Genomic DNA, 20070 nt, shown 5'->3' on the forward strand with positions numbered 1-20070 from the left:
AGGCACAAATGAAATCTTAGCCCAGGATTTGAGAAAGTAAGTTAACTTGTCTAGGCTCTAGCTTCTCCATTTGTAAATTCAATAGAGTATTCCTGACATAATCACTGTGACAATTAAAAAGAAAACGTATAAGGTACTTAGCAAAGTCCACTGGACATGATAGTTGTATAATCTAGGAATGCATGTAGGTTATGATACACTATAATTATTTATGAGAAAGTTCATTTAACCAAATTCAAATTGTTTAGCTATAAAGTTATTAGATAAGTGACAAATTAATATTGTGTTACATCCTGCCAATTCTCTTACCCTCCAGTTTCGAATCTTCTTCAACCTACTAGGCGTTTTCTCCAATATTTGTAGAAACTCATGTGTTAGCTCTAAAAATAAAATTTAAATTTTAAAACTTAGAAGGTACTTTTAGTATTTAATTCTTCTCAAGGCAATACTAAAAAGGGACTCTAAGAGCTCATCTACTTCAGTTATCCTTACAGTCAACCTTGAGTATACGTAGAAGTAGATACAACTCTGAACTGGTATTCTCAAAGTCTCTGGAAATTGATTAGCATAAAAAATAATCTCTACCAAATAAAAAGTCTCTATTAGGCAGATACAGCAATATTTGTTACAGGCAAGATGTATCAACAGATCCTTAAACATCAGTGAGCAAAATGTTTTATGAAAAAAAGGATATCTGTATAATCCCAATGTGTCTTCCCCGAGATATTTAATAATTACAAAGAAAAACATAATAACTTCACAGTGGAGAGAGCCAGCAGACACCATCTTTAACCAACTATCATGGTTGTCATTTCCTTGGAAAAGACTTATCAATGTGGTATATACCCCTTGCTAGGATGCATAACAAACAGCACAACCTACCATTGAAGTTCTTTTTTTTATTTTGGCCAAAAATGCATAATTTCTTTCTTTCTTTTTTAAATTCATTTGACAGGTAGAGCTACAGATAGTGAGAGGGAGAGACAGAGAGAAAGGTCTTCCTTCCGTTGGAACACCCCCAAATGGCTGCTACGGCCGGCGCGCTGTGCCAATCCAAAGCCAGGAGCCAGGTGCTTCTTCCTGGTCTCCCATGAGGGTGCAGGTGCCCAAGCACTTGGGCCACCCTCCACTGCCTTCCTGGGCCACAGCAGAGAGCTGGACTGGAAGAGGAGCAACTGGGACTAGAACCCGGCACCCATATGGGATGCTGGCGCCGCAGGCGGAGGATTAGCCAAGTGAGCCACGGCGCTGGCCCCTGCATAATTTCAATGATGAGAAAACATGAGACAAATCTCACTTGAGGAACACTCTAAAATAATTATCTTCCTAAGTGTCAAGGTTACAAAAGACAAGACAAGACTAAAGAACTGTCACATACTAGGAAACTAAAAAGGCTTATCAACTAAATAGAACACAAGATACTAGATTAGGAAAAAATAAGAACATCTGAACTTAATCTGGTTTAGTAACCAGTATTATACCAATGTTAATTTCCTGGGTTTGGTAATTATGTAATATTAGGTAATAATAAAAAAGAAATTCCTCCACCTATACACAATAACATACTTCCTACTAATCAATACTATTAACGTATCAGCAAACTACCCTGGTCATAATTTTTATCAGTTCTCTTAAATTTAGATTTATAATGAGATGATCCATTCAAAGCAGTGTGGCCAGGATGAACTATAGTTTCATAACTCAAAATAGTATCACTAATAGTTACTGACTACTCTCAAGATATATATTAACATTAATCAAATGATTTAGAGTATCACTTAGTAATGCCAATAAAACCCCAACAGTGTGGAGGGAACATCTGCCAAGAGACTACAGACTCATTTATTATTCTTAAGCAGTAAACTTCTCTGTAAACTATTCTAGGCAAATTTTAAGACTGACAATAACTAAAAGAATACTGATTTGGTCTCAAAGAAGCATTCAACATGCAAAAATGTCACACTAGTATGTTATATGTTTACAAGCATGAAAGCTATCTAAAATTATCATATGACCCAAAATTTAACTATCAGTTTTTACGGATGTAATTTCCTTGATAATTTCATGGCTGTTCCTTACTAAAAAGTCTCAGGGGGCTTTTTGATATAGTTAGGATAAAACAAAATGTCTAAACCTCCACTTTTTAATTTGTATAAAAAAAGGGCAATTTTTTTTACTTTACACTAGTAAATGTGGTTAGTAGAAGATACTTTTGAGTCTAACAGTAACAAATTGTTTTTATTCAATTTAATTAACAGCTTAATTGTCAAACACTAAACATATATTAACCTCTTAACAAATTCTGGTAGACAACAGACACAAAAGCTTGTTTTTTTTTCCCCTTTTCTTAAGTATCCTACTATATGAAGCTTGATAGCAGAGGAACACAATAATATTTCAAATAATCTAATAAAAAAGCAGAGAAATGCAGTATGATGCTTAAAATAAGAGACCCTTCTCCTTCAATACTAACAAAGAGAACAATCTAAAATACAAAACCACATATAAGGACTCATTTATTAATTGTAAAAAAGAACCACCTCCCCATATACATCCAAAACCCCTTACAGCTAGGTTGTGGATTATTTAAGTAAACAATAGCAACAATAATTCAGTCATCATTATAAGATTCAGATATATCTTCACACCTTAAATATTAAGTTACTTTTTTCTTTTGGTATGTGATTAAAACAAAATAGCTGCTTCACAATATGCTGAAAGTCTTAAACGTGTTAACTTTACAAGATTCCTATTTCATTTGCTTTGCAAATAATGAACTTGAATTTTTTCAGAATGATGCAGAGGGATCTTTATGGCTCCAGTTATGTCAAAACAATGAAAACCGTTATCTATGACCTAAACGCAATGGCAGAGTACTTCCTTTTTATGGGCTTTATTTCAGCATCGTGTGTATATGCTATTCTGTTTTAAAAAAGATTTATTTATTTGAGAGGCAAAGTTAGACACGCATACACAGACACAGGGAAAGATATGGGTGGAGGGAGAGCAGGGGAAAGAGAGAAAGAAAGCAATCTATTCTTATTTAAGACTGATGTTACTTTAGTTACTGACTACAGAACATAGGAAAAAGACTAGAAAAGTCCCCATTGGTTTTTAGATGTCACTTCAACGGCTAAAGATTTCCTTCCTTCAGGGTGAACCCTGAAAAACTGACCATTTAAGGGAAAAAAACAAGTGGTGGCAGTAATAGGGCATTACACTAAGAGAAAATTCTGAGAAAAAGATGTTTTTACAAAATAATGGGAACCAACAAAGAAGCATTATTTCACAACAGAAAGCAGGCAAAAATACAGCCACTTGGGCTGCCTCCTGTTTTTGTAAACAAATTTACCCTGCCACAACTCTGCATTTATGAACAAATTATGGCTGCTTGTAACAGTAGAGTCATGTAACTGAAACAGAAATCTTAATGCTCAAAAACTCCTAAACAGTTATTGAATCCCAGTGCTCTGATACGGGATGTCAGTACCTTAACCACTAGGCCTAACTCCCATCCTACAGATCTCTATTTTAAAGAAACATCAAAGATATTACTGAAAAGGCCTCATATCAAATCTACTCACGCTTCTCACTTTATGAAACAGTTAACAATAATCTACATTACCTGACTGATGTCCAAGAATCTGCCACCTCTGATAGCTACCTTTTCTTAATTCTCCATCAGAGAAATTTCTTACTGGGAGACTGTAAAATTCTAATTTACAGAACTATATACCCTAATTTTGTCTTATCTATTCTTTTTTTTTTTTTTTTTTCAAAAGAAGAACTTCAAATGGCCAACAGACACATGAGAAAATGCTCAGGTAGACTAGCCATCAGGGAAATGCAAATCAAAACCACAATGAGGTTTCACCTCACCCTAGTTAGAATGGCTCTCACACAGAAATCAACAGCTAATGCTGACAAGGATGTTGAAAAAAAGGTACCCCAATCCACTGTTGATAGGAATGTAAATGAGTACAGCCATTGTGGAAGACAGTATAGACATATTTTAGAAAGCTGAAAATATATATATCATTAGGAATTTACCCAAAGGAAATGAAATCAGCACATCAAAGAGTTATCTGTACCCCCATATTTATTGCAGCTCAAGTCACAATCGCTAACATATGGAATCAACCCAGATGTCCACTGACTGATGACTTGATAAAGAAATCATGGCATTTATACATTATGGAATACTACTCAGCTATAAAAAAAGAATGAAATGCTGTCTTTTGCAACAAAATGGGTGCAACTGGAAATCATTAAACGTAGTGAAATAAGCAAGTCCCCAAAAGACAAACACCATGTTTTCTTGATCTGTGGTAACTAAGAGAGTGCCAAAAATATAATGTATAGGCATGAAATTGACACTCTGAATTACTTAGTGTAGGGTTAATCTTATGAGTATAACGTACACTGAAAGTAGATCATTGTAAAAATTAACAGAGGGGATGAAAGAGGGAGGAGGAGGAAGGGTGGGAAATATCACTATGTTCCTAAATCTGTATATATAAATTACATGAAATTTGTTTACCTTAAATAAACAAATAAAAAATTTATTTGAAAGTCAGAGTTACAGAGATGGAGAGACTTTCCATCCGCTGATTCACTCCCCAAATGGCAACAATGGCCAGGGCAAAGCTGGGAGCCAGAGTCAGGAGCCTTCTCTGGGTCTCCATGTGGGTGCAGGGGCACTTAGTTCATCCTGTACTGCTTTCCTGGGTGCACTAGCAGGGAGCTGGATTTGAAGTGGAACAGCTGGGACTCGAACCAGCACCCATAGAGGATGCTGACACTACAGGTGGCAGCTTCATTCACTATGCTGCAGTGCTGGCCTTTTGTCTAATCATATTTGATACCGTAAGGCAACAATGGCACTAAAGAGCACAAAAAGTTTCCTTGAAAAATTAGCTTACTGCTTCACATCTTATACCATTAATGCCTGACTTTGGACCTATACTTTTTTTAAAATTTATTTTATTTATTTGAAAGGCAGTGAGAGAGAGACTGGGAAAGATAGGGAGAAAGAGATCTTCCATTCCCTGGTTCACTCCCCAAATAACTGCAACAGCCCGGGCTGGGACAGGCAGAAGCCAGGAGCCTGGAATTCCATTCGAGTCTCCCACATGGGTGGCAAAGGCCCAAGGACTTGGGTCATCATCCCTTACTTTCTCAGTTGCATTAGCAGGAAGCTTGACTGGAAGTGGAGCACTGTCAAACCAGTGCTCTGATAAAGGATGCCAGTGTTCTAAGTGGCGGTTTAACCTGCAGCATCATACCAGCTGGAGTCCACACATTTTAAATTCAACAAAATTATACTTTAAACACATATTCTTGTCCTATCAACTACAGCATTTTAATCTATAAACTTTTTGTAAAAGTCCTGTAGGGGCTTTAAATGGTCAGTAGTGGTTAATTGTTAAATCATTATGCTTGTGATTTTAGAGTCCTTATCATCTTCTTTTTTTAAAATAGAATTATTGAGAATTTCCAGGCCATCCCCCTGCCCCCCTTTTAAATGTTTATTTATTTATTTCAACGTCAGAGTTAAAAAGAGAGGGAGAGGGAAAGGGGGAAAGGGGGAGAGGGGGAGAGGGGGAGAGGGAGAGAAGTCTTCCATCCACTGGTTCACTCCCTAGATGGCTGCAACGGCTGAAGCCAGGAGCCAGAAGCTTTCTCTGGGTCTCCCACATGGGTGCAGGGGCACAAGAACATGGGCCATTTCTACTGCTTTCCCAGGCCCTAGTAGAGTGCTGGATTGGAAGTGGAGCTGCTGGGACTCAAACTGGTGCCCATATGGGATGCTGGCACTGAAGGTGGCAGCTTATTAACCCGCTATGCCATAGTGCCAGCCCCTAGAGTCCTATCTTCAACAAACACAATAGATGAAATGGGGGTGGGCCTTTGACATAGTATTTAAGGCACTGCTTGCCAAGTCCCAGCTCTGCTAATGTCCACCCTAGGAAGTAGCTGATGACGGCTCAAGTACTTGAGTCCCTGCCACAGATGAGATAGATTCAGAATGAGCTCCTGGCCCTGCCATAGCTGTTACAGCATTTGGGGAGGGGAGTAAACTAGGGGATGGAAGACTTCTCTCTTTGCCTTTCAGATGATAGAATATAAACACATTTTTAAAAACATTAGTAGAAAAACAATCTTTAGTAGAAAATTTAGCAGAAAAACAACTGTGATATACATGTGTGTAGGTATGTGCTGCACTGGGTGGACCAAATGGCAATTGGTAATTAAGAATTTATTATTCTTAAAGCTTATATAAAGTACACAGGCCTTTCCCATAATAAAAGTTAAACAAATGTTCTAATAAAAAAATTAAAAGATTTCTTCTCTCTACTTACCATCTAGTAATTCTAAAGTAACAGTAGGATCCACATATTCCCACCAATGCTTTCCATCAGTTGACACTGGAATCTCCCAATTGGACCATTTGCAAGCCAAATGAATGCACACACATGCTATCACTGTTGGTTTGTACTGAAGACAGAAGGTAGTAAGATGCAGACTGTTGTAGGGCAGATTTGAAAATGGAGAGCCACAGAAATTCAAATATGTAAAACAAAGAAAAACATTTACCAGTGAGATTAAAGCAAAAACAAAATTACAGAGAAAACTTTTCTTCTTAAAATCTAGAGTACAAAATCTTACTTTATTAAATTAAGGGTTAACAGTTACAAAATATATTATAACAAAAATTTTATTCTTATATCTAAATTCAAAGTGTTTTAAAAAACAAGAGGAAGACAGTATATGAATATAACTATAAAGTATAAAATATTAAAACTTTTTAATAATATTTTTATTCTGTAATGCCAAAGCAAAAATACAAAGAAAAAGACTATCTGTAAACTAAATAAAGTGATTTTATGTCACATGATGATGAGGGATATTATTTGATGTGGCTGAACACACAGTTCTCTAGTAAATCAAAAAGAATATAACACTTAACTAGGTAAACCTCTGTCTTCTTTTAGCGAAGCCACAAGGAAAACTTACCTTTTGCCAATCAACTTCAAAGTTCAATGTTGCTAAATACAATGTTGCTAAAATGTTCCCACTATTTACTAAAAATTGAGCACATAACATGCCATAGCTAGCCTTTTCTCACCACTGTTTTTAACTGAGGTCTTTTCCTTTTTACTCAAAATTCTTAGGGACAGAGGTTAAAGCCCAACAATGTAAACCTGAGAAAATATATTTGCATTTGCCAGAGTACATTTTAAAATAGAACTCAGCAAGTGTCACAAGAAATTAAGAATCAACCGAAACTGTTTTGGTCTATTCTCCTCAAACCACTTCAAAAACAAATTTAAACCACCAATATAGTCAGTCTCAAAGAGAATTTTAATTAGATATGAAAGGCTTCAGTGCCATTTCAGAACTGATGAAATGCTGACTGATCAGCCACAAACACATACAATTTTTCATGTTATAAAAACTTTATGTAAAAATTGTATTTATGCAAACTCAGGTATAGAGAGAACTTGACTACTTCTAATTTACTACTAGTGGGTATTATCTAGAAAAAATCCTATGTTACATAAATTTTATTAAAAAAACTTTAAAGATTGGATCAATGTGAAATTTAAAAAAAAACTGTCATTTAACTATAATTGTAAACTAGAAATAGCTTTATACTTACCAAGTTGCTCGAATTTCTACGTTAAGTTTAGCTCTTTGTAATCTTTAGCTGTTATTCAGGCTACCAATTTTAGACTTATGCACTCACAAATCGAGAATATGTCATCAGAAAGCACCACTACACTTCACATTGTGCATTTAACCCCTCTGTGCCCAAAGTCCCTTGTACAATACACCGCAAAGCAAACAGGAAGGTACCACCACAGTAGATGGTCCAGTCTCCTGTTGCAACAAGGGTAAGAGACACATTGAGGGGGCCCTGCATTAAAGGAAGCTATAGTGTGCTACAACAGTGCAACAAAGAGGGTCAGGATAACAACCTGTTGGTAGCCATGAAATAGGATGTCTGTGCCAAATCCTTGCTTGCTGTAAGAAAAGAAAAAAAAAAACGAAGACAATACTATCAGCGTTAACGTGCTACCATCAAAAAGTTCTCAACACAACAAAAACTTCAAAGATTTGTACACAAAAAGTAAATTTTACTTACTACTTACAAATATCACAAGAGCGCCATCATTTTCTATACTACTGAAAATCTTCAACAACATTCACTCAAATGTTTCTTGCTATCCCCCAAAGATCTGAGAAACAAGCCGATTTGCTTTTAGCTAGCCAGTTACAAGGGCTAAACTTGTTACTAAGTTAAGCATCTAGTCAGCTAAAAGTTGCAATAAAGCATTCTCCTGGATTTAAAAAAAAAAGAAGAAGAAGAAGAAGAAAAGATTTTTGAAGTCTAATACAAAATACAAAGAGTTGCCTGCCAGACTTATTCCTCAGTCATCATATTTAAGTTGCCTTAAATACTTCCATCAAAACAAAATAAAACCCCCACCCCCCAAAACTCAAAGCACAAACTGCTAATTTTTTCATGCTTACATTAAGCGTCAACAGAGAATAAGCAAAGTAGAAACATAATAAGGGTGTTGACATAGGAAGCAATTACTCTTTTTTTTTTTTTAATTATAGACTAATTAAAGGCAACACTAAGAAAAGATAAGGGTACTCTAGGGAAAATCAGAATGTTTCAACACAGGTCCCCAACAGAAAAAAGTTACCTTGCTTCTTAAGACTCCAGTCTCCCTCCCCTTCTCCTGAGTCTTATCCTTCCCAACAGCAACACTCTTGCTGGAGTTCCCCCATGTTCCCATTAACATTCATAATCACGCTCACCTAGCATCAGTTCACATCAACTCCACCCCTCTCTAACAGGCCTCAAATTCCTTCCCCACTCCTATTGGGTTTTTGTTTGTTTGTTTTATTCATGGCACCTGTAATCCCTGTTGCCCCATGTGGATCATCAAGTAAGGTTTTACAAAAGGGATTTGGATTTAGCAGAGTTGTGCTAAGGAAGAGTATCAAAGCATCAGATGTCTTGGAGGCAGTGTGACTTAAGTATGGCATTCTTTCCTGGTGGGGAGGGAAGGAGAAATCACAGAAGTGAAAGGTCCCTGTAAAATGACATCAGCCAGTTCTGTAGCAAAGTAGCATTATATCAACTCTCTCATCTCTGGAGGGAGGAAAAAAGGACTTTAAAGAAATCAAGTTTATTTACCACCCTCCTCCACCCCCTGAATCAAATGAAATATACAGAGAAGGAAGGAAAAGACAATTCTAAATTGCCACAGTAATTTTCACCTTGGAATATATCTAAATTCTATAATCTATAAACAGTTACTGAACAGAGAAGAATGGAGGGGGGTAATTAATGTTCATTTGTTAGCTGAAAGTTGTAATAGAGGAAAGAATAAAAGACACCAGATATGAAAGAATATTTTTAAATGGTGATATAAATGATCATTACTGGCAATGTTAGTCAGACAAAATGAAATTAAACATATGCATGGTTTGACTTAAAGAATCAGTCACATTTTAAACATTAAACAAAGAAACCCCTCAGATTTAAATATTTCATTTTGGATGATGTATCAAATCTGTAGTTTTGGTAAATGTTTTAATTTAAAATTTGTTTGGCTTTTCAAATTAATGAATTTCCTGTCTCTACAGTCTTTAGATGTATGAGAACATGTAAAAAAATATTGAACTTTGGATTTAAAGAAGTTGATTCTAATTTGATGAGTAAAAATCTGGAATCCAGTTGTACTTAATATATAAAAAGAATTTTAGGGCCGGCGCCGTGGCTCAATAGGCTAATCCTCCACCTTGCGGCGCCGGCACACCGGGTTCTAGTCCCGGTCGGGGCGCCGGATTCTGTCCCGGTTGCCCCTCTTCCAGGCCAGCTCTCTGCTATGGCCAGGGAGTGCAGTGGAGGATGGCCCAGGTGCTTGGGCCCTGCACCCCATGGGAGACCAGGAAAAGCACCTGGCTCCTGGCTCCTGCCATCGGATCAGCGCGGTGCGCCGGCTGCAGCGGCGGCCATTGGAGGGTGAAACAATGGCAAAAAGGAAGACCTTTCTCTCTGTCTCTCTCTCTCACTGTCCACTCTGCCTGTCAAAAATAAAAAAAAAAAAAAAAAAAAAAAAAAAGAATTTTAAAAAGACATACAAATATCTTTCTGGCTTTCTTCATTAGGCTCTCAATTTAAATAAACTTAAATAGTTCCCTGTCATTCTTAAAAAGCTCAGCTTAACTCTTTTCAAATTTTCAGAACACAATTACTTTATGTTTTTTCAAAAAAAATTCAACACTATAGCTATTTATATAATTCTATACTATACTGTAATATTGGAAATGAGAATATACCATAAAATATATACAACCACAAACCGGAATTATAATTATGTTCTAATTTACACATGATAATGTATGCTACTAAGAAAAAAAATAAATAGAATTTTAGGAATCTAGTTTCTAACACTGGTATCAGTTTTTTCTAAAATGTAGTCATTAACACAACAAAATATTATTTAGGTTTTAAATGAATTCCAAGTAGGATGAATAAAATGTGAGAATATTTAATACTAAAAACAAGGCCTTCAACCTATTTTGCTTAGGATAAATCTAAGACTGGTGGTAAAAAAATAAAAAAACTGCAAAATTTCACTTTCAAAAAAGAAGTAACAGGAAAAAGACACTAAAAGTTCCAAGTAGATGCTCTGAGTACCTAACACTTCAAATGGGCAACAGCAAAGCAGATAAGCAGTACAACATGTACCTGTGTAAAAAAAATATTTCTAAGGATACCACAATGGATTCATTAACAGGTGTAGAAAAATGTACCTCATGCTTAACAAGTCCTAAGGTAAACAATACCAAAACTTCATACTTCTCGATATAAGGTTTAACAGACACATCACAAACTGCATGTATTATGTTTTACAATTATTTCTCCATTTTAAGTCATGCTAAAGAACTTAAAATGTATTAAATCAATTTTGTTCAATGAATATGGGACATATATTCCTAAAAATGAGACATAAAAAAATGTGTTGAATGTGTTGACAGAGGCAATTTTTATCTGAACAATTTGAGGTTGGCCTCAAAATTTTTAAATTGTTGTCACTTTTATAAAGTAAATTAAAGTTTGACAGAAACCAGACATTAGTATTACTGTTTGCACCTCTGCACCAATGGCCTATATCTTAAGTATTAACTGAAGTGGGACTAGTGTAGCCAAATGGGGGATGGAGAGAATCCTAATACTTGGAAATCCTCCAACCTTTTTAGTGAAATGAGTTTCTCACCTAAGTTGAAAGAAGCTAACATACCAGGCAGAACCACAAAGAGAGAAGTACATGAATAAGTAGATGTAGAATACCAAAAGAAAAACAAAACAAAAACCCAAAAACTTTAAAATGACATTTCCCCACTTTAATAAAATCCAACAAAAGGCAGAAAACAAAATAAAAAACCAAAAAACATCCAAATCAAATATAGATGGAAAAAAACCACTAATACTTATCTTAAAAGCTTCAAAGATCACTTACCTCTTACTAACTGGGTACATTTCACCACATCTGTGTGTGGGTGTTCAATGGTGATCTCAAAACCTGAAATGATAAGCACTTTTTTTCCCCAATCATTTACCATTACAATATTGGCCTGAGAAACGCCATTCATGATCATAAATGTGTAATACATTCTTAAAAAAATTGGAGACAAAGTTTTAAATCTTCCTCATCACTGGCATGCTCATTATACCTCCAAAGATAAGAAATAACTTCTTCTGAAGTACATCTCAATTTTGAAAACAGTTATTTAAAGTTCAAAGACTGTATTTATCCAAAATTCTGAATCATAATTAATTAGTATCCTTAAATTAAAACTAGTTCCATAGTTTAAGCACACATTCAACTTAATATTCTGTACCTTTCAAAAAATGTGAAAAGAACACTTTTTCTAAATGTGTTAGGTAACAGCAGCAGTAATCAGCTTTTAAATCATACAGTCTTAAATTTTTTATGATACATTAGAACAAAGGGTGTCAGTGAGTTACCTTACTAACTCTACTTCACTAATAATTAAATCAGAGGGCAAGTAAGATTCTTTAAAGCCCAGCTTCTAACACCACTAACACCAAAGATGAAATGTTGAAAAGCTTCCAATATCCAATCAACCCTCAGGTATGGCAGAGTTTCTGCTTTTATTAGAAGTAGAAGTCATATGTAGTGCCTTCAGAAGTAGTAAATGAATAAAATCCTAAAAAAAATAGGTAATATGGATTCAAGAAGATTGGTGTGTGCTCTATTTATATTTCTACTATATTTCAACATAAAATATTTTAAATAAAAACACAGGTATATATTCTAAATTTCAATGTTTCCCTTAAAATAATGCCATTCTTCCTCTAAGCTTAAGAATGTATCATAAACATGAGTTTGACATAATTTTATGTAATAAACAATTCTTAATCATTTCACAATAATTTCATTTTCAACTTTATTACATAAATGCCATTGCTTTTCAAAAATTTCTATCTTTATGTAAAACAATAATATGCCAAATTTATTGGGAATAAAATTCAAAAACTTTCTAGGCCTTTAATTAAAAAAATTTTAGGTAAGTTATGTTTCAAACAAGCTACTTTTGTAATAAAAAGAATTTGTCATGATGGGAAGCTGTGCTTTATCACACTTCTATTCAACTTCTGGGAATAGAGGAATAAATAACAAAAACAGTTACAAATCCACAAGTTTACAAAGCTGATCACAGGCTACAAATTTAAATTTAGATTTCCCCAAAGCCCATGTTTTTTCTACCATGCCCTGCTAGGTTCTCCTAGAAGACTTTAGACAAGTCATAACCTTCTTGGGCTCCAGTTTCCTCAGCAGTAACACGGTGAAAGATTAGTGTAAATGAATCTTACCCTTGAAAATGTAACTTTTGGAAAAGGATGATCAACATTTAAATAGTTACTATGTCACATTAAACATGATGTGACATTTTCATTAAATACCGACTATAACTCTAAAAGAGCAGGGACTACCATTTATATTTGTCTACATCACAATCACAGGCAATAGCCTAGAGGGCCATTTTACTCTCCAGTGCAAACCAGGTTGAAGCATTATACTTCAACTATCTGAAAGCCTAAGAAATCAAACTGCAGGCTATGTTTACCATTCAATTAAATCATGTCAAATGAAATGTTAGAAAACTGGTTTCCTTATTTTAACGAGGTAATAATACTGTGATCCAAAACCTGTTTTAAAATAATGTTTTTCAATAATAAAATCATTCTAGAAATTTTCATTTTTTTATAATATTCCAGTGAAGAATACAAAATAACAACTGGCATTAAGTACATACCTAGTGTTTGTAGCATTATGGTTTCAAGTAAAACCAGTTCTTGTGTCTGTTGAAGGTAAGCCTGCCAGATAAAAATGTTAAAACATGTAAGACAAACATACTAGATCACAAGACATTACATCTCACAGCAATTACAGACTGACTGCAAAAGAACCACAGCAGCTTGGAAGTACGGGGGAAACAAAGTGAGAATGATAGGTCAATCTTCTATAATAAGTCTATGAATTACTTTCTAAAATAGAAAATATAAATATAGCAAAAAAGGAAATAACAAGCTAAAGATAACAGTAATATGAAAGGGGACAAGTTAGCTGAAAAAGGGACATCTACCCAGGCACTGCTGCTTCTAAAGTCACATTAAGGACAGAAGCACCAGCCCAAATGAGAACATTAAACTGAAACTTGCCTTCAAGGAATAAGATTACAAATATACTCTAGGACATTTCATACAGCAATTCCTTCAAAGTCACTGCTAATTCAGTGTTTTCAGAATTAACTTCCTTTCTTTAGGAAAGACAAATTCAAATAAAAACTGAAATCACCAGACTATAAGAAAAACATTTAAGATATAAAATACCAAAATAATATATCATACAGTATATCCCCATGGAGACATAATCTGAAGAAATTATTCTCTTACTGGAAATAAAGGAAATGAAAGTTTTCTGCTATTCCATTCTTAGTAAGATCATGACAACTGATCATTACATGTAAATAAATATTCACTTACATGAGAATATACCGCTAATTCAGAAAATAAACGGGCCAATTACTTCTTCTCCACTTTGAAAGGTCATTGGCTGACTTCCCCCCACTCTCCCTTTTACATTTATTTATTCAGGAGGCAAACAGACCAAAAGCAAGAGTTCCCGTTTGTTGGTTCATTCCTCAAATGCTCACAATGAAGCTGGGAGTGGGGAACTGAATCCAGGTCTTCCATGTGGCTGGCAAGAACTCAAATGCTTGGATATAGTGCCTACCAGGGCCTGCATGAGGAGGAAGCTGGAGCTCCTCCTATATGACAAATCAAGAGGATCAGGAGCTGGGGCCAGGAATGCAACTCAGAATCCAATATGGGACACTGGCATCCTAACTGGTGTCTTTAACCACTAAGCCAAGAGCTGATTTTTAAAACAGATTTCTATGATTTGAACAACACTCCCTAAGTATTCAATAAGTTAGACTATCTTTGAATAATCACAAATCCCCTATTATTTAATGGCTAGGCTACATTAATGTTTCATTCCATTAAAGCCAATATCTACAATAAAAGTTGTCATTAATAAACCAGACATACTTCCATCAAAGCTTCAACTAAACTAGACATTAAACCCAAGTCAAATTGAATTACTATAATCTGGTAGTCGTTCCCTGGGTAAAGGTTTTCGATTAAGCAACTCACCTATAATAAATAATGCTAGAAAAATGATTTTAAAGTTCCATTAATTGTAGCTTCCATTTTAGATGTCAGAAAAATTTTAAATGGTACTTACAAATAAAGTCTACTAATATGGTTATAGAGATGTTCAAAAACTAGCATTACTCTTCAGAAAAACTAAAATGTTAAAAACACTGCTCACAAATACATAGTAAAATGTATGTATCAGAGAGGCTGGAGATGTGGCAAATGTGGGTTAAACTACCACCTACAACAATAGCATCCCCCACAGTCTCTGGTTTGTGTCCTGGCTGCTCCATCTCCCACCTATCTCCCTGCTAATGTTCTTGGGGAAGTAGCAGAAGACAGCCCAAGTGCTTGGGCCCCTGCCACCCATGTGGGAGATCTGGAAGAAGCACTTGTTGAGGCAATTTGGGGAGTCAATCAGTGGACGATCTCCCTCTCTTCCCATCTCTCTATAACTCTACCTTTTGTAGAAACACATAAATTTTTTTTTATAAAAGTATACATCAGAATGATAAGTAGTACTCTATATGCATTAATAATGCAACAAGGGGCTGGTGCTGTGGCGCAGGTTAATCCTCCACCTGCAGTGTTGGCATCCCATATGGGCATGGGTTCTAGTCCCAGTTGCTCTTCTTCCAATCCAGCTCTCTACTATGGCCTGGGAAAGCAGTAGAAGATGGCCTAAGCACTTGGGCCCCTGCACCCACATGGGAGACCAAGAAGAAGCCCCTGGCTTCTGGTCATTGTGGCCATTTGGGGTGTGAACCAGCAGATGGAAGACCTTTCTGTCTCTCCCTCTCACTATCTATAACTCTACCTCTCAAATAAATAAATAAATAAATAAAATCTTAAAAAAAAAAAAGGAATAACTTCAAAATTCTAATTACTGTTCTAGAGGTAAACTAGAATTTTTTCTACTCTCATCTGCTAACAATTTGATTTCAAAGATATTTGCTTTGTGGTCTCAAGAACACTTATAAATCGAGGTATATATATATATATTTATAAAAAACAGGTTTGCTGGGAGGATAAATAAAAATACATATAACACTTTGAAGTACCTTTGAATCAAAGCCTGGCAGCACAAGGAACGCAACACTGATTGAACTGCATTTTTATTAAGCCTTTATTCAGAAAGTTTCAGATTTACAAAACAAAAATCAAAATCCAAATTTTTACATACATCACATTTAGTATCCAGCAGTGGCTCTAGGGGATGAAGACAAGCATGTGCTACTTTGATAACATGTTCAAGTTTTCGAGCCTGTTCTTCCACTTTTGCAGCCAAAAATAATGCAGTAGGTGATATTATCTGCAGAAAACATAAAAATTTGGTGATTCAAAAACAAATACATTTTGAGAAATCCCTCTACTTTCCAAGGGGGTGGGAGGTGTGCAAGGAAGGACTGAATTATTAATATTATGAACTGTGTTACCTATGACAAGATGGATGTAAGAGTTTCAATAGTTATTAATTAAACTAGTTATCTATCTCAATCTATAAAATCTACTTGTTTTGAAAAGGGGAGAAGATTTTACCTTAGCTAAGTAAGAGAAAGTTTAAGGATTAATCTACATTATAGACAAAAAGGGAAAAAAGGAAACCTCCAACAAAATAATGCCATACTTTAAAAACAAAAAAGATGAAGAGTGAATAAGCATAGCCATTACACTCTCACTCTTTTAGGCACACAGTCACCACTTCCTAGTGTCCTTTTAAATCAAGCAATGAGTCACTGTTTGGCTAAGAGCTACATAATCTTGTTTAAGGGGTGAAAAAGGAACTACAGGGCAAAGTAAGAGAATCCCACAAATAAAACTGCCAACATAATGCCTTTATTATTTCAATAAAGTAGATGGAAAACTAAGGTAGGTATAAATGTAAAATAAACCAACAGAGCAGAAACACTACCAAGTGGAGATCCAGAAATCAGTAAGTTCTTTTAGTTTAGTACATTAGTTCTTTGGGTAGAAGTATAAAAACACAGCACTACAAAGACACTAGGACAGGAAAACATCAATTCTGAAATATTTATTCAAAAACTTAGTAATAAACCATTAATTGCTGATCTGGAAAACAGACATACTTGAAATACAACTAACATTTTTAAGTTACATGCATGAAATTTCATGGAAAGGTGACTTCTAAATGATCCTCACTACATCCTAGGATTACTGATTACTATAAAGAAACGATGCCAAAATGAAGGTGGAAAGAGGCATAAATTATGACACCATAGGAATTAGGTAGTTAACACCGAGAGCATTTCTGATACAGGTAAGGAGGATCCTTTCCTCTGAGAGGAAAGCATTTAAAACATGACATGAAATTTGATCACTGGGTTTTGGATCTGAAACTGACCTGTTCTCTAATCTCACTGCACTTGTAGATGAGTAAATGGAATGAACATGACTTCAAGAAGTTCTTTTCCTATTGCACAAATCTTTAAAACAGACCTAAAATCAAGTGAGGTAAACTCTCAACAATCAGAAACATTTCCTTGAAAGCACTAAATACTTTCAACTTATTTTGTTTTAAAAATTAAAGTTATAAAATTAAAAGATGGAAAACAGTAACTTAGTTTGGAAGTCACTTAAACACGAAGATCCAGTTGTTTGTGTCTGCATCTAGCACTGTTTGGCTTCTATTCAGTTTGTGTGCTTAATGAATGAGATGTGAATAATACATATATAAAAGTAACAGTAGTAAATTCAAAGTATTCCAAAAGCCAATGTCAACATCAGCAATTAAAAGAAACACTCCATAAAATGAAGACAATTTCCCACAATCCCTCATTTATTATCTCATTTCACATGTAAGAGGGGAATGGCTAGTCCAGTCTTCAAAGCTACAACTATTTATCAAAGAGCAAAGCAAAAGTGGTTCAATACAAAAGTCAAATTAGATTGAAATGTAGTAATTTCCATCATAACTGACAGATGATCCAGAACTTCTTAGTTCACTGAAAGGCAATTCCCTCTTCACACTTCTCAGTACTAGAGGCAACTTGGTACCTAGAAACACTTTCAACCTGCACAGGTCTTCTCCTTAGAAGAGTCTCAAAGAGAACAAAGAATGAGTTCTGAGGATTCTAGAATTCTACAAATATAAAAGCATCCAGGGAGCCAAAGTATTGGTCTTCAGGGTAGACTCCTGGTTTATTTCCCCACACTCCCCACAGAAGTCTTTTTATTCCCTCTAACAGGACTCAATTCTCATCCTCCTCTAGTGGAATACTAATACTCAACACTCTTCCAAAGTTCCTGGCGAAATCCACTAACTCCATTCACATTTCCTCCTCTACAGCCTGCACACATTTTACTCCATCAGGGCTGTAAAAACAAAACAAAACAAAACACCTGTTTAGACAATTACTTCATGAATATCCATGTGAGGTTTTAATTTTAAGGATGAATAAGCAAGGTGATAAAACTAGGCATTACTGATTTTTGTATGGAAAACTGATTTTGTTATGTAGCTTGAAAGAATTTTCAATGTTCTGGACAGCAGAAATACTGCTAGTTGTCCTGTGGATTTTAAAGGTGAGTATACCTTTGAAAGTAACAACAGGGGCCACCACTGTGGCGTAACAGGTTAAGCAGCCGCCTGCAGTGCCAACATCCCATATGGGCGCCAGTTCGAGTCCCAGCTGCTCCACTTCCGATCCAGCTCTCTGCTATGGCTTGGGAAAGCAGTGGAGGATGGCCCAAGTCCTTGGGCCCCTGCACCCACGTGGGAGACCTGGAGGAAGCTCCTGGCTCCTGGCTTTGGATCGGCGCAGCTCCGGCCATTGCGGCCAACTGGGGAGTGAACCAGCGGATGGAAGACCTCTCTCTGCCTCTCCTTCTCTCTTCATGTAACTCTGCCTTTCAAATAAGTAAATAATCTTTAAGAAAAAAAAAAAAGTAACAACTATTCACATGTGAACTTGGTTTAAACCCCAAGAATTCCTATCACCATTAATGGAGAACAGTTTGGTTTGAGTGACCAATTATAAATTGGTAGTTTACTATGGAAAGGAATCACGCAGTTTCTTAATCAGATCACTGTTGATACTTAAGTTTATAAACTTTCTCAAATTACAAAGAAAATGAAGGGAAGTTAATTTTTAAATGGTGTCCAGAGTTTGTTACTGTAATAGATGCAAAACTTTTTCAACTATTCTTGAAATAAGACACATTTCTACAGATACACCACACAAATCATGGAGAGGGGGCGGTAGAGATGATGAAGCCAGCTATAATACAGGAATCAGACTGTCTCATGGAATCCTGGCTTTGTTATCTGACTAGTCTAGGCAAATTATTTATTCTCTCTGTGTCAGTTTCTGTATCTGTAAAATGGGAGAAACAGTACTTGCTAATCAAGTTGTAGTGAGGACTGAATGAACCAATATATACTAAAAGCACTCAGAACAGTGCTTCAACTAATAGCAAGTATTTATTATCATTGTGTTAAAAAAAACTTAAAAACTGTGTATTGTTGGCTTTGATTTTAAATTTAAGAAGTCATTTAAAAGTTTATTTAAAAATTTACTTCTTGGCCACCTTTTTCCTTCTGTGGTTAAACTTAATTCTTTAAATATTCAGTTTCAGTGCTAACTAAGCATATCTGACCATTGGAGTTAATGACACCTGACATTAATTTAATGATTTACACCCATATCCTTTTTCCCCTTCTCCTTTTCTACTCTTCTGTTGCCATTCCTACCTCTTGATCTGACTCCCTCCCTTCTCCATCTTTTCTCCTCCTGCCCATTCCTGGCCCTTGTGTCCCCCCTTTTGTCCCCCTTCTGTTGACATTCTTCACTGTCCATTGCTGATTTCAACCTTAATAACTGGAGACAAGGACAGGTTAAATTAACAAAAACCTAGGTAATTCCTAAGTCACCAATGATGGCTGTACTGGTCAGTTCTAAATGAATTATTCTAGTTTTTATTCCTTTATTAATCTTGTGCATGGATTTGTGTGTACGTTTGTACTTAGTATCTAGTCCTATCTGTTTCATTACTTTTCAACTTTAAAGCTCTTAATCCAAAAAAGCCCCAAGAGAAGCAAATAAAAAAACCTTCAAGTTCGCTTTCTATTTGATATTAACAAAAGGCTCATTGTAGTCTGTTCTTGTGTCTCATCTTTATGCCATGAGCCATTTGCTCCCTACCCATTAACCACCCTAAACATCTAAACATAAGATGTTTAGCTGTCTAATGAAAATGTGGGCAATTATTTTCAGTATCTTTAAAAGGGACCCACTAAAAAATACCCAGCAAACTCCGGTTGTCACAGCTCAAAATTT

General features: G+C 35.6%; 1 protein-coding gene across 11 annotated transcripts in view; it reads right to left on the minus strand.

Annotated features, from left to right (window-relative positions):
- CCNT2 (cyclin T2) overlaps window positions 1-20070 on the minus strand; it is a 39917-nt gene that overhangs the window by 4384 nt on the left and 15463 nt on the right. For 3 of the 11 annotated variants that reach the window (XM_002712420.6, XM_008258510.5, XM_089329286.1), the window contains 6 exons: window positions 15957-16085; window positions 13369-13429; window positions 11547-11609; window positions 7983-8028; window positions 6363-6526; window positions 310-380 (listed from right to left, as the gene is read on the minus strand). In XM_002712420.6, coding sequence (XP_002712466.1) covers window positions 310-380; window positions 6363-6526; window positions 7983-8028; window positions 11547-11609; window positions 13369-13429; window positions 15957-16085 — 534 coding nt within the window. Of the gene's footprint in view, window positions 1-309; window positions 381-6362; window positions 6527-7663; window positions 10813-11546; window positions 11610-13368; window positions 13430-15956; window positions 16086-17135; window positions 17226-20070 lie in introns of those variants that run through there. The other 8 variants (XM_089329290.1, XM_089329288.1, XM_089329289.1 and 5 more) reach the window with 6 other exon arrangements.

Source organism: Oryctolagus cuniculus, chromosome 3 (genome assembly GCF_051225735.1).
Source record: "Oryctolagus cuniculus isolate XC-2025 breed Fujian yellow rabbit chromosome 3, ASM5122573v1, whole genome shotgun sequence".
In the NCBI taxonomy this organism is placed as follows: Eukaryota; Metazoa; Chordata; class Mammalia; order Lagomorpha; family Leporidae; genus Oryctolagus; species Oryctolagus cuniculus.